At 43.9% G+C, this 15,579-nt stretch overlaps 1 protein-coding gene across 1 annotated transcript in view; it reads right to left on the reverse strand.

The window, feature by feature from the left end:
* Nucleotides 1-15,579, reverse strand: part of IL1RAPL2 (interleukin 1 receptor accessory protein like 2) — an 842,791-nt gene that overhangs the window by 781,453 nt on the left and 45,759 nt on the right. Inside the window, exon 2 of the mRNA XM_029607582.1 lies at nt 13,301-13,487. Coding sequence (XP_029463442.1) covers nt 13,301-13,487 — 187 coding nt within the window. The remainder of the gene's footprint in view (nt 1-13,300; nt 13,488-15,579) is intronic.

The following is a 15,579-nucleotide window of genomic DNA, read 5'->3' on the forward strand; positions in this document are numbered from 1 at the left end:
GGCAGAAAAAAATCCAAGGTATAGCAGAAGAAATATATCAGCAAGGCAGAGGGACCCCCCAAGGTGCAAAAAATGGGATAAAGCAGCAAGGCAGAAGACTCCCCAAGATGTAGACTCTGGGGTATGGCAGTCAGGCTGCCTGGAAGCAAGACCAATATAGTTCATCAGGAGAATGGCAGCAAGATCCCAAGGTGGGAAATCAGCTGCATGGCTGCTAGACAGAGTATCAGCAAAACCCCCAAATGTAGTATCAGGGGCACGAGAGCAAAGTAGAGTGGCAGCATGGAATCCAAGGTGTAGTATCAGGGTCATGGCTGCTAGGCAGTGTTACAGCAAGACCCCAACGATGTACAGTGCAGGGAATCATAATTAGCACAAATGCATCAAAACTCCCAAGGCATACAGCTCAGGGAATCACATACATCACTAGAGACGTGCATTTACTTTTTAATGAAATTGAAATAGCAACAAAATTGTCTTTTTTTCAGGTATCCCAAAAAATGAAACAAATCTCCCACCCCATTTCATAGAAAATGGTATTTCACGTTACTATGCACTAATGGGACTTACTGTGCAGTAACTCAATATTACTGCACAGTATTTCTAGTTACTGCGTACTGCGCAGTAAATCCCATTAGCGCGTAACTCTGTATTACTGTGCACTAACAACTGATAGTGTGTAGTATGTTTCATTAGTAGGTACTGCACAGTAATTGCCATTAGTGTGCAGTAATACAGAGATACCGCGCACTACCAACTGTTAGTGTGCAGTATGTTCTGTTAGTGCTATCCAGTAATTCTGTTAGTGCTATCCAGTAATTCCCGTTAGTGCCCAGTAACTCTGTATTAGTGTGCATTAACAACGATTAGTGCTCAGTAAATTCTGTTCGTACTGCACAGTGGTGTGGCACTGGTGGCCACACTAGTGGTGTGGCCACCAGTGCCACACCACTAGTGCTTGTAAGGAAGGCACTTGTAAGGAAGGTGGAGCTGGATTTCAAGGGTGATGAATCAGACGAACTGAACCAAATCACTGTGAACCTGGAAGATGTAGTAGGCCAGATTGACAAACTAAAGAGTAGCAAATCACCTGGACCAGATAGTATGCATCCTAGGGTACTGAAGGAATTAAAAAATGAAATTTCTGATATATTAGTTAAAATTTGTAACCTATCATTAAAATCATCCACTGTACCTGAAGACTGGAAGGTGGCCAATGTAACCCCAATATTTAAAAAGGGCTCCGGGGCGATCCAGGTAACTATAGACCAGTGAGCCTAACTTCAGTGCCGGGAAAAATAGTGGAAACTATTCTCAAGATCAAAATCGTAGAGAACATAGAAAGACATGGTTTAATGGAACACAGTCAACATGGATTTACCCAAGGGAAGTCTTGCCTAACAAATCTGCTTCATTTTTTTTAAGGTGTTAATAAACATTTGGATAAAAGTGAACCAGTAGATGTAGTGTATTTGTAGTGTAGTGTATTTGGATTTTCAGAAGGATTTTCATGAGAGGCTTCTAAGAAAACTAAATAGTCATGGGATAGGAGGCGATGTCCTTTCGTGGATTACAAACTGGTTAAAAGACAGAAAACAGAGAATAGGATTAAATGGTCAATATTCTAAATGGAAAAGGGTAAACAGTGGAGTGCCTGAGGGATCTGTACTTCGACCGGTGCTTTTCAATACACATTACAGAAGGATCTTGCAAGACTGGAAGATAGGGCATTCAAATGGCAGATGAAATTTAATGTGGACAAGTGCAAGGTGTTGCATACAGGGAAAAAAACCCTTGCTGTAGTTACACAATGTTAGGTTCCTTATTAGGAGCTACTACCCAGGAAAAAGATCTAGGATTCATAGTGGATAATACTTTAAAATTTTTGGCTTAGTGTGCTGCAGCAGTCAAAAAAGCAAACAGAATGTTAGGAATTATTCAGTTCAAAAACACAGACTTTGAGGAAATGGGGAAGTACCTAGAGGAAGAACTAAATGGATGGGAAAATGAGAAAGATGTGGATCAACAGTGGACCAATCTAAAAGGAGCAATCGCCAAGGCAACTGCTCTATATGTTAGAAATGTAAAGAAAAGCAAAAGAAAAATGAAACCTATCTGGTTCTCAAAGGAGGTGGCTGACAAAATTAAAGCTAAAAGAACTGCATACAAGAAATACAAAAGATCCCAAAGGAAGGAGCACAAAGAAGAATATTTGTATCAACTGAGGGAGACAAAGAAATTAATCAAGTTGGCAAAAAGTCAAGCAGAAGAGAGGATTGCCAAGGAGATAAAATATGGTGACAAAACATTTTTCAGATACATCAGCGAAAAGAGAAAGGTCCAAAGTGGTATAGTGAAATTGAAAGGTGGAAATGATCAATGTGTGGAGGGAGACGAAGAAATGGCAGAAATATTAAACGAATACTTCAGCTCTGTGTTCACTAAAGAAGACCCTGGAGAAGGACCATCTCTACACAACAAGAAACTGGAGGGAAGCGGAACAGAGGAAAATCCATTTACAGTAGATAATGTATGGGAAGAGCTAAAGAATCTGAAAGTGGACAAAGCCATGGGGCCTGATGGGATTCATCCAAGGATATTGAGGGAGCTCAGAGATGTGCTGGCGGGACCGCTGTGCGACCTGTTCAATAGATCCCTAGAAACGGGAGTGGTGCCGAGTGATTGGAGAAGAGCGGTGGTGGTCCCGCTTCACAAGAGTGGGAACAGAGAGGAGGCTGGTAACTACAGACCGGTTAGCCTCACTTCAGTGGTGGGAAAAGTAATGGAGTCACTGTTGAAAGAGAGAATAGTGAACTATCTACAGTCCGGAGAATTGATGGACCAGAGGCAGCATGGATTCACCAGAGGAAGATCCTGTCAGACAAATCTGATTGACTTTTTTGACTGGGTAACCAAGGAATTGGATAGAGGAAGAGCGCTCGATATCATATACTTGGATTTCAGCAAAGCTTTTGATACGGTTCCGCACAGGAGACTGGTGAATAAAACGAGAAGCTTGGGAGTGAGTGCCGAGGTGGTGACCTGGATTGCAAATTGGTTGACGGACAGAAGACAATGTGTGATGGTAAATGGAACCTTCTCTGAAGAGAGAGCGGTTTTAAGTGGTGTACCGCAAGGATCGGTGTTGGGACCGGTCCTGTTCAATATCTTTGTGAGCGACATTGCGGACGGGATAGAAGGTAAGGTTTGTCTTTTTGCGGATGACACTAAGATCTGCAACAGAGTGGACACGCCGGAAGGAGTGGAGAGAATGAGATGGGATCTAAGGAAACTGGAAGAGTGGTCGAAGATATGGCAGCTGAGATTCAATGCCAAGAAGTGCAAAGTCATGCATATGGGGAGTGGAAATCCAAATGAACTGTATTCAATGGGGGGGGAAAGGCTGATGTGCACGGAGCAGGAGAGGGACCTTGGGGTGATGGTGTCTAATGATCTGAAGTCGGCGAAACAATGCGACAAGGCGATAGCTAAAGCCAGAAGAATGCTGGGCTGCATAGAGAGAGGAATATCGAGTAAGAAAAGGGAAGTGATTATTCCCTTGTACAGGTCCTTGGTGAGGCCTCACCTGGAGTACTGTGTTCAGTTCTGGAGACCGTACCTTCAAAAAGACAAAGACAAGATGGAGGCGGTACAGAGAAGGGCGACCAGGAAGGTGGAGGATCTTCATCGGATGACGTACGAGGAGAGATTGAAGAATCTAAATATGTACACCCTAGAGGAAAGGAGGAGCAGAGGTGATATGATACAGACTTTCAGATACTTGAAAGGTGTTAATGATCAAAAGACAACGACAAACCTTTTCCTAAGGAAAAAAATCAGCAGAACCAGGGGTCACGATTTGAAGCTCCAGGGAGGAAGATTCAGAACCAATGTCAGGAAGTATTTCTTCACGGAGAGGGTGGTGGATGCCTGGAATGCCCTTCCGGAGGATGTGGTGAAGACCAGAACTGTGAAGGACTTCAAAGGGGCGTGGGATAAACACTGTGGATCCATAAAGTCAAGAGGCTGCCAATGAAGAGTGGGTGACTTGCCAGAATGATGGCTACTGCCTGGAGTCAATACCCTTATTAAATAAACATACACAGGCTTGACTCCAACATCGCTCTAAGCTTCAACAGCAAGAGGAAATGTGGAAAAAAAGGATTCACACTCACAAAGAGGGGAGTAGCTGGCTTGTTACGGCGGTTACTACCCCAAATCAAATAAGCCTGATACTTCACTTTCAATGCATATACAGCATAGTTCTCTGATTCAACGGCAGGGGAGAAGAAAAGAGGGTTCGCACTCACAAAGCGGGGAGTAGCTGGCTTGTTACGGCGGTTACTACCCCAAACCAAATGGGCCTGATACTTCACTTTCGATGCACATCCAGCATGGCTCTCTGCTTCAACGGCATGGGAGAAGACTTATACGTCACGCATATCCAGCATAGCTCCCTGCTTCAACGGCAGGGGAGAAGAAAAACAACCAATAAGGGCTAATAACATAGTCTGGGTAAAACAAATAAGCATGGGTGCAGCTTGCTTATTGCGGCGGCTACTACCCCAAACTAATCAAGCTAGATATTTCACTTGGATGCAGCTCCATCACTGCTCTCTACATTAAAGGTGGGGATGGAAGGGAAATAGAACCAAGAGCTAAGAGAAACAGATAAGTATGAGAGAAAATATGTGTGAAGCTTGCTGGGCAGACTAGATGGGCCATTTGGTCTTCTTCTGCCGTCATTTCTATGTTTCTATGTTTCTATGAATGGTTAATAAAACAGAAAATGTCATAATGCCTCTGTATCACTCCATGGTGAGACCGCACCTTGAATACTGTGTACAATTCTGGTCACCGCATCTCAAAAAAGATATAGTTGCAATGGAGAAGGTACAGAGAAGAGCAAGCAATATGATTAAGGGGATGGAACCGCTCCCCTATGAGGAAAGGCTGAAGAGGTTAGGGTTGTTCAGCTTGGAGAAGAGACGGCTGAGGGGGGATATGATAGAGGTCTTTAAGATCATGACAGGTCTTGAATGAGTAGATATGAATCATTTATTTACACTTTTGGATAATAGAAGGACTAGGGGCATTCCATGAAGTTAGCAAGTAGCACATTTAAGTCTAATCGGAGTGGTTAGTGCAGTTAGTGTAGCTGGGTTCAAAAAAGGTTTGGATTCATTCTTGGAGAAGTCCATTAACTGCTATTAATCAAGTTTACTTCGAGAATAGCCACTGCTATTAATTGCATGGGTAGCATGGGATCTTCTTGGTGTTCTGGTGATTGCCAGGTCCTTGTGGCCTGGGTTGGTCTCTGTTGAAACAGGATGTTGGGATTGATGGACCCTTGGTTTGACCCAGCATGGCAATTTCTTATGTTCTTAGTGCATGCAATACTGATTTCTGATCTGTGATCTCAGTGAGTGAGTGCTACAGAGTTAATATCTTTCAGGCATTAGTGGGCTGGATTGGAGGTGCTAATGTAGCTAGTCACTAGTAGCCGCACAGTATCTTTCTAACTTATTATTATTATATCCTAGACCCTGTCCTGTGGCCTGGGCTCTATAATCTGTCAAGTTGCCACTGGTCTGAAGCATCTGGACCAATAACATCATCAGTGCCAAATTTTCAAATTTAATAAAACATTTAAAGAGCAGTAAGAGGACTTGAGCAGTAACTGAAGTGCTTATCTTGTACAGTATCAAGAAGATACACACATCACATTAGTGAGTGACGTCTTTTTAATGATATTAGTGTTGCACTTGTGGCTTTGACTGTGTCTGGCTGGCAGGCAATCCAAGCAGGCAGACACAGTGCAGTACAATACTGGTTTTATTCAGTGTCTCACTGGCGGTAACGGTGACTCAGCGAGTGCTATCTGACCACTTTCACTAACCGTGAGTGTGTATCTATTTGCAGCCAACTTGAGCATTAATAGAAACTGTCTCTGTACTATTTTGCTGTAGGGATGTGAATCGTGTGCCCAATCATCTTAATGATCGGGTTCGGCTAGAGGGAGAAAAAAATCTGATCGGTGGAGATGTGAATCGGAATCGGTTCCGATTCACATCGTTAATTTTTTTTTAGTGAGGCCCGTCCCTTTAAAATTGACCCCTTACCTTCCCCCACCCTCCCGAACCCCCAAAACGTTTTACGAGTACCTGGTGGTCCAGTGGGGGCGTGGGGACTGATCTCCCGCTCTTGGGCCATCGGCGCCATTTTGGCTGTCACTCAAAAATGGCGCCGATGACCATCTTTAAAGATGGCCACTCAAAGATGGCGCCGGCCATCTTTAAAGATGGCGTCGGCCAGCCAGTGCTCCTACCATGTGACAGGGGCCGGCCAATGGCACGGATACCCTGTCACATGGTAAGGGCAAAGGGCCATCGGTGCCATCTTTATGAGTGGCAGCCGACGGCCCGAGAACGGGAGATTGCTCCCGGGACCACCACTGTACCACCAGGTAATTTTAAAATGTTTTGGGGGGATCAGGAGGGTGGGGGAAGCTAAGGGGTCATTTTTAAAGAGTCGGGTGGGGTTTTTTTTAATCTGGCCATCGGTGCCATTTTTGAGTGGCAGCCAAAATGGCACCGATGGCCAGAGAGCGGGAGATCGGTCCCCGCGCCCCCACTGGACCACCAGGTACTCGTAAAAAGTTTTGGGGGTGTCCGGGAGGGTGGGGGAAGGTAAGGGATTCGTTTCATAGGGTCGGGGTGGGTTTAGGGGTTGTTTTGGTATGCCGGTTTTCCCGCCCTCCCCCCAAATACCTCCCGTTAATGGACACTAATGGGAGTAACGATTTTTCACGATAAATCAGGAAAATTTATATTGTATCATGCACTCTAACGATTTTTGATGATTTAAAAAATATCGGATAATTTTTTAAATCATCAAAAAACGATTCACATCCCTATTTTGCTGTGTGCATGTGTGCATTGAAGTGCAGAGGCAGACTGGTGATCTGATCTCAATGAGTGAGTGCTGCTGCTACACAGTTCAGTAACATCTCTGTTAGTTGCGTACTAGACTGGAGTTGATTTTATTTTCAACACTAGTGGTAGTACCATTTAATTAGTTAATAGCTAACCAATAACCACACAGTAAAACCACTTGATTTATATTTCTATAAATTCAAGTGAAGAGCCGAACCCCTTCTGCATTTTTATCTGCAGGGCTGCCTGTGGGATACACTTGTGGTAGGCTAGCAGTAGCAGCCAGGTAGTCGCTTTACTCTCTCTCTCTCTCTCTCTGTGAGTGAGATGCCTGATTATTGCCCTAGTGTATTTCCAGTGTATCTATAGCCAGACTGCTCAGTCCAGAAAGTTCAAGAAAAAGTATTCTGATTTGCTTGCTAATCAATCATTTGTTGATCTGGTGGTGGGAGTAACACACATATTGTGTTTTTGGTAGCTAAGTAAAGTTTAAAAAATAACTACTAGTAGTAGTCTGTACTCTGTAGTAGTCTCTTACTAGTACTATAGCACTGCTGTGCCAGCTAACTTAAGGTGTGTGCTTGCTTGCTTGTTATTATCCATCCTATCTTCTGTCCTGTGGCCTGAGTTTTGCAATCTTTCCAGTTGCCAGGCAGGCAACTGGACCGATAACATCAGTGCCACATCGTTAATTTTTTTTTAGTGAGGCCTGACCCTTTAAAATTGACCCCTTACCTTCCCCCACCCCCCTTACCTCCCCCCCAAAATTTTTTACGAGTACCTGGTGGTCCAGTGGGGGCAAGGGGACAAGTGGGGGCAGTGGGGGCAAGAGGACCGATCTCCCGCTCTCGGGCCATCGGCGCCATTTTGGCTGCCACTCAAAAATGGCCCTGATGGCCCAATTAAAAAAAACCCCACCCGACCCTTTAAAGATGACCCCTTAGCTTCTCCCACCATCCCGATCCCCCCAAAACATTTTTAAATTACCTGGTGCTCTAGTGGTGGTCCCGGGAGCGATCTCCCGTTCTCAGGCTGTAGGCTGCCAATCATAAAGATGGCGCCGATGGCCCTTTGCCCTTACCTTGTGACAGGGTATCCATGCCATTGGCCGACCCCTGTCACATCGTAGGAGCACTAGCTGGCTGGCGCCATCTTTAAAGATGGCCACCGCCATCATAAAGATGGCACCGGCCATCCATTTCTCCTACCATGTGACAGGGGCTGGCCAATGACACGGATACCCTGTCACATGGTAAGGGCAAAGGGCCATCGGCACCATCTTTATGATTGGCAGCTGACCGCCCGAGAACGGGAGATCGCTTCCGGGACCACCACTAGAGCACCAGGTAATTTAAAAAATGTTTTGGGGGGATCGGGAGGGTGGGAGAAGCTAAGGGGTCATCTTTAAAGGGTCGGGTGGGTTTTTTTTTAATCGGGCCATCGGCGCCATTTTTGAGTGGCAGCCAAAATGGCGCCGATGGCCCGAGAGCGGGAGATCGGTCCTCTTGCCCCCACTGCCCCCACTTGTCCCCTTGCCCCCACTGGACCACCAGGTACTCGTAAAAAATTTTGGGGGGGAGGTAAGGGGGGTGGGGGAAGGTAAGGGGTCAATTTTAAAGGGTCAGGCCTCACTAAAAAAAAATTAACGATGTGAATCGGAACCGATTCCGATTCATATCTCCAGCTATCAGATTTTTTTCTCCCTGCAGCCGAACTCGATCGTTAAGGCAATCGGGCACACGATTCACATCTCTATCAGGCAGTAGGTATCATCAGGAGATTTGAGATTGACAGGAGACATTGAATCTGCCTGCCACCTGCTGCCAGTTCATCTGCAGTCATTACCTCTTCTGGATTTCTCATTCAGAAGGAATTATTTTGACAAGTGCATGCCCATGGGTTGCTTCATTTCTTGTGCTTATTTTGAAAGGTTCAGCACCTTAAGTGCACTGGGTAGTGGAGAAAGTCACAGACAACAAGAACATTATACATTACATAAATGACTTCTTATTTATTGGAAAGGACTGCGACTGCAAACACATTGTTGGTTGTTACATTGTCAGTGTAACAACTTAATTTGGCATCCTGCTAGCGCATGGCTCTGCCCCTTCCATGGTGTTTGTGGCCATCAAATTAAACATTTAGGTTAGACTGTTCAGTCTTCCTTGGGATAAATTAGAAAAGCCATGAGAGGCATTGCTTGGCATGAGGCAGGCCATAAAGGCAGCCTTAAGACAGCTGCAGTCACTGTTCGGGATCTTGAGTTTTCCCTGCAAAGTAATCCCAATGGACAAAGTATTCATATGCTGCTTAGCGTTAGCCATTGCAGGTACTGTGCTCTGAGTGACATCATTTCATAAGAGTGATGAGGGCTATCAAGAACAATTGGGAAGTATGGCAATCATTCTTGAAGTCCTTTAATGGTCTAGCCTTGTGGCCATGCCTCCCATATACAATAGCAAGATCAAACTGTTTACTGATGCATCTGGGGATGCACAGCTGGGTTACTAAGGGAGATTGTACATCAGATAAGCTCCGGCCTATTACTCATGAGTGTTCGCATAGACTATTAGCTACAGTCCATCAGATATGTTACAGCACCTAAGAAGTTTCTGATGTGCCTTTTCTCTAACATTCTTTCCAGAATAGCAAACTTTCTCATTAGATTCATCTGGCCTATGATTAAGGGATGTCTCTTTGGAGAAATATAGAATGGTGACTAATTTATGGGTCCAAAACCGAGTGACTCACGTGAGGACACCATGTGGTATTAAGGTGTCTCACAGGTCTAGTACTGCTGTTGGGGGAATTCAGGTCTCTGAGACCATACAGGGACTTTTTCTTCTTGTGCACAATAATGGTTGACCTATCTAGGTACTAATTTTCCAAAATACTGAAGAAATGTTTGGCAAGAATGAGTTTAGATGTATCAGACTATGGCACCGACTCAATCCATACTGGAACAGCGTCAACTGCAGCTGGTTTATGGATACCTCCTGAGCAAATCATATCCATTGGCAAATGGTAGTCCAAGCACTACAAATTATATATAAGACTTTAATTATAATGGGTTTGTTCTTCCCTATTTGTTAAACGTACAACCTAAACCCCAGCTAATGTGTTATGCTTGCTCTACCACAGGTGCTGCAGGCTCCTGCTAGATATGGATTTGCAGACATTCTTTCATTCACTGGGCCAACAGGAGGACTCTAGTCAAGCCATTGGGAGAACACTTGGGCATGGCAGCTAGTGGTATATCATTAATCTGGATGGGCCATCATGGGTTGCAGAGGGACCCACAGATGCTCCAGATGAAAAAGTCACAAGCTTCCCCCCTGAGCCATTATTCTCCACTTGAGATGAAATAATATTACGTCAACATACAGTATGGAGTTTATACAAAATATTTTGAATGATTGCATTTCTATTGCTTGATTATTCCCAATAGCCTACATTGTATGGTCCATCATCATCCTGTGGAGAGTTTGGCATGACGAGAAATTGCACCACTGAGTAGAGAAACCCACACAAATCTGAATAAGTGGATGCAGAAGTTTATGGTTTCTAGTGGAGCTTACGGCATTACTCATGACCTTATAAAAGAAAATTGCCCTGGTATATATAGATATATATATATATATATATATATATATATACAGGCCTGATAGGGGTTCATGTGTCAGATGTGCGTCTTGACATATTTAATAATAATCTTCAGGAGGCAAAAGAAACTTTGAGTTACCATTATGGCCACAGCAGAAATGATGTGGAGCTCATGGCAAGTGAGGTGGTATTACTGTTGAGGGCTTTGGTGGAAATGGCCTTGCCTGATGCACACCTAAAAGTGCCTTGAGAAATTGTACAGGCAGGGACAAACAAGAGATTAATTTTCTGTCCCCTAAGGTACACTGGGTTTTGTAAGATTTGAGTCATCAATAGATTATGCTTCGATGATCAGTTAAAGCATACCCTATGAGCAATATGTTTCATCAGCTGGGTAGTGACTATGATGCTTCTATAGACCGGGAGTCAAAATAAGAGAACCGTGAATAGGACCAAGTTTTGATGGATGGGGCCAAGTTTTGATGGCTGAGCCCCCCTATATTGATCGGTGCTGGCTTCAATGGCCAAAACACTGTTATGATGTTACTGGAGTACACTGTGTTATGTCTTACAGCGAGTGAACATGTGTAGAGAGAAGAGCATGGCTACCCACAGAGTTCAGGCAGTTGAATAGTTATGGTTTGTAATTTGCAGAATGTTAATTTGTTTATATTAATACATGTAGACATTTAATCTTGTAAAGTTGATTGCTGCAACCATATATTTATCCAATAAAATATTTCTTAGCTCTCAAAAGGACTATGTCGAGTATCCCCTGTTAATCACAAAGGTAATTAAAAGGTTGGGGTGGGTGGTAGGGAGGGAACAGGGAGGGATGGTGGAGGGATAGTTGTGAGAGGGTAAGGAGATATTGGCACCTGCATGGATTGTGTACCAAACTGGACCACTAATTGTACTTTCTAGCCAAAACTCCCTCAGAAATGGATACATTTGAGGGGAATAAAACCACAATTTTTAATCTAGGGTAAAAAAAATGTAAACTGGTAAAGATGTTGAAATAGAATTCCAAACCTTTGAACTCAAATGATCAGAAAACCTGAAAAAAGATTACAGTTGACGGAAAATACAATTTTATTTTGAGGGGGTCTGCAATCTGGCCCTGCTCACCTCAGACTGCCTCCCAGCAGCACCATGCGTTCAGGCATCGGAGGCCCGCTTCAGCCTGAACTGAAACTCCTTCCTCTTTTTTCTTTTTTAAAGAAACAGACACTAAAGGGAATAAAACAAAATACTTCCCTGCTTCTGGCTGGAAGGGGCTGATCACTAGGGTAGGCAAAGACCTAGAGGGGGTGAGGGAACCAGGATCCCTGGTTAGGACAGGGATAACCAACCCTGCCCCCTCCCCCCGCTCATCCTGCTTTACCCAAAGGATGGCTCACGAAGGGACCTAACACCTCGGGGAGCCTCCTCTGGGAATCTTGTGACCTTGGGTGAATCACTTTACCCTCCATTGCCTAAGGTACAAAATTAGATCGTAAGCCCTGTGGGGATAGGGAAATACCTACAGTACCTGAATGTAACCTGCTTTGATGTACACTTTGAAAAGCGGAATATAAAAATCTAAATAAATAAAATAAATAATGATGGTTCGCTGCCCTGATGTTGTCGCTTCATTGTGCATTGCTGTATCTCCTCAGACATCTCAAACTTTATGTATTCCTTTACTATTAATTTGATGGAAATGTGAGCAGCTGGACATAAAAAGACATGATGGGGAGATGGCAAGAGCACAAGGAAAAGTCATGAGAATTTTAGGAATTCTAATACCATTCGGTCTAGCAATGCTTGGATATTGCATTTTTTTTTTCAACAGGCAGTTGCTCTGTTAATGTTTATTCTGGAACTAAGACCATTTATTAACAAAGCATTTTTAATGAGCTATTTTGGCTCCAAATTGTACTAGAATACTGGAACCTGAAACAGAACTCATGCTCCTATCATTATTACAAGTGTCATCTTCACTTGTTTAAGAAATAGATGGGAAGTTCCCCCCTAACTCCCAATTGCTAATGAGCATGTAGTTTCTACAGCTGATTTTGCTTTCAAAACTCTATCAGACACAAATTATTTTGAACCTGAAGGATTGTCCTTTGTGGATATTTTCTATTTTTCAAAATTGTTCCACAAACTAACTAAAAAAAAAAAAAAAAAGGCAAATGGTCCCATGTGTTTTCCAAGATATCTGTGGAATGAACCAATGCACTGTTCCTTTACTGAAGGGTCTAAGGTATGTGAGTGTGTAGGACCTGCACATTTGATTGAGGTGTATTACATGCAAAAGTGATATTCCAATGTAAAAACTCACCCCAGTCTCCACAAAGTAGTGAGCAGAATTCAAGCATTTCTGCTAGGAACTTTTCACTGTGCCCAAAATCATGCATATATAATGAAGAAATCTGGAGTTGGAATGTTTTTACATCGACAACCATTTGCATGATTGTGTGTCAGGTCAGTGTTGCGGTGTGTTTTCCAAAATCAATGCAGACCTGCACCAGAGATGTGCAAGTAAAGTACAAGAACACTGAAAATGAATGGCAACTATATATTCTAGAAGTCTAATGATGCTGCCAGTGTAGCACACGAAGCATAAAGTCGATTTAGATAGGGACAAAAATACTTTGCCAAAACGTTTATAGGCATCTATTCTAATAGAATATACTTTGAGGTTTCTTTCCTCATTGCCTGAATCGATAAGAAATAAAAGGCCGATTCTGTAATCTTTCATTTAACTGTCACCTTACCTTGTACCATATGATGTCCATCTCTTGATTTGGTGTTTTGTATTCCTCTATGTCTGGACAGAATATCTCCTTTCTCTTAGTGACATCTGCTTTTACCAGGTATCGGATATGACTGTTGTAGCAAAGGCCCAATTCATTCTCAGCCACCATCAAAGACATTGACACCTTCATACAATACGTTGAATTCCTACAAGAACAGAAAATAGCTGTACATTGATAACTTCAGTGTTCCCCATCTATTGAAAGGGAAAAATTCTGACTTTAGTTTTCAAGCTGAAGCTATTAAAGAATTCAGAGAGAACAAAACACAGTGGTTTCAGTTTAGCTGGAACAATAGCACACTATTTGAAATTAGAATCGTCAAAATGTGTACTTGCTTTCAACTTCAATAAAGAATAGACAAAAAAATGTGAATTTTTATAAGCAAAAATGGGCGGAGTTTATAGATAACTACATTTCAGTCCATGGTCTAGTTAGGTGATCCTCCATCATTCACCGTTTCATTTTCAATTAATCACTCAATGTTGTATAATGCTGTGTATAACAAACACTTAAGTCATTGCCTCCAAGTGTTGTGCTTGGAGGTGGACCCTTGTCCTGGAGCTGTGTGGAACAGCTCCCTGGTCGGGCCCAGGAAGCATCTGCCACCAGGTGGTGGAGCACAGGAGGAAGAGGCTAGCTGGAGCTTCACCACTTGAAGCCCGAGGTCCCCCCGAGTGGAGCCCTTGGGGACCCGGGCCGCTTGGGCTTAGGTGGGCCTCGCAAGGTCTCCCAGATAGGAAGTGTAGAGGTGTGCCCACCAGGATCAAGGGTGCACGGTCAATGTCTTGACTGGAGGCCTGAGGGATCAAGGAAGGCCAGTACAGTGTCTGTGATGACAAGGCTAGCAGCAGGGCTAGAATCAAGGAGGCGTGGTCAACGATAGCCGAGGTGGAGTTCCAAGGATCAGTCCGAGAGTAGTCAGCCAAAGCAGGGGTCAGGTTCCAGAGGTCAGACGTGGTCAAGGAGGCAGACAAAGGTCAGTACCGGAGAGTCAGTCCAAGAGGTACTACCTGGGGAAATGCAGGAACAGACAGATGCTGGAACAAGTATGGAACAAGTGAGACATGGAGGCAAACTAGTACACACACGGTGTCAACCCGATTGCCAAGGCAAGGAAGTGTAGGCCTTTTGTAGTTCGTTCAATCAGGGCACGCCACGGAGCTAGGATTCACCTCTGGCCCTATAAGGGACTGGGTGGTCCGCGCGCGTGCCTAGGGGTGGGGCCGACCTACCGAGGACGCTGAGCCCCGCCATGCAGCCTGGTGTGCTGAGGAAGGCCCAGTGACCGCCACTGCAGGATGCCTGGGCCTGGAGGAGCTTGCAGCTGCTGCCGGAGAGGCTGACCCGGGACCTGCATTGGAGTTGGAAAGGTGAGCAAGCCAGTGTGCGGGCCGAATGCGAACAGGGCGTGCAAAACCAAGGAGTTTGTAAATTTGATCAAAAAGAAACTAAGTGATTAACTAAAAATGAATGATAGAGGATCACCTAACTAGACATGGACAAATATTTTTACCTATCAATTCCATCCATATTTCAATTATTCACTCTGGGGAAGAACCCAGGCAATCAGAGAATAAATGGTGAAGTCCTTCATACTATAACAATACAATACCCAACCATAGGCAAATAGCACAGGTGCCCCCCATCTCCCCACCTTCCACTCTGACATATGTACTATGTCAAGTTTTTCTTTGTAATCTGCCTTGTCCCTTTCCTAGGAAAAAGTGGAATATCAAATAGAAATAAAAATAGATAACGTGAACATTTAGTAACTGTTGCTCTCAACTTTTTGACCCATCAGTACATGCCGCATCGGTCTTCAGGCATCACAGCTCTCGTGAAACTGGTAAGCTCTGCACAGATAGCCTTACCTGGCTACATTGCTATCCCACTGCTAGTTCTCTGTAAAAGGTCGATAAATGTGGAACATAACCTTTTTCATTAATGCATCTGAATGTTAATGGGAAAAAAATGCTAGGACATGATGCAGCATTTACAAAACTGTCTGGATCGGCAATGACACAGTAAATAGGAATAGCTGGGTAGAACTGGACAGCCTAATATGGGGGTAGGGAACCTTCAGTCCTCGAAGGCTGTATACTAGTTGGGTTAGCCATAATTAATATGCATAAGATAGACTGGCATACACTGCCCCCAGTATATGCAATCTCTCTTTTATATATTGATTGTGGATATCCAAAAACTCAGCAGATATATAGCCTTCAAGGACTGGAGGC

This window comes from Rhinatrema bivittatum, chromosome 6, assembly GCF_901001135.1.
Source record: "Rhinatrema bivittatum chromosome 6, aRhiBiv1.1, whole genome shotgun sequence".
In the NCBI taxonomy this organism is placed as follows: Eukaryota; Metazoa; Chordata; class Amphibia; order Gymnophiona; family Rhinatrematidae; genus Rhinatrema; species Rhinatrema bivittatum.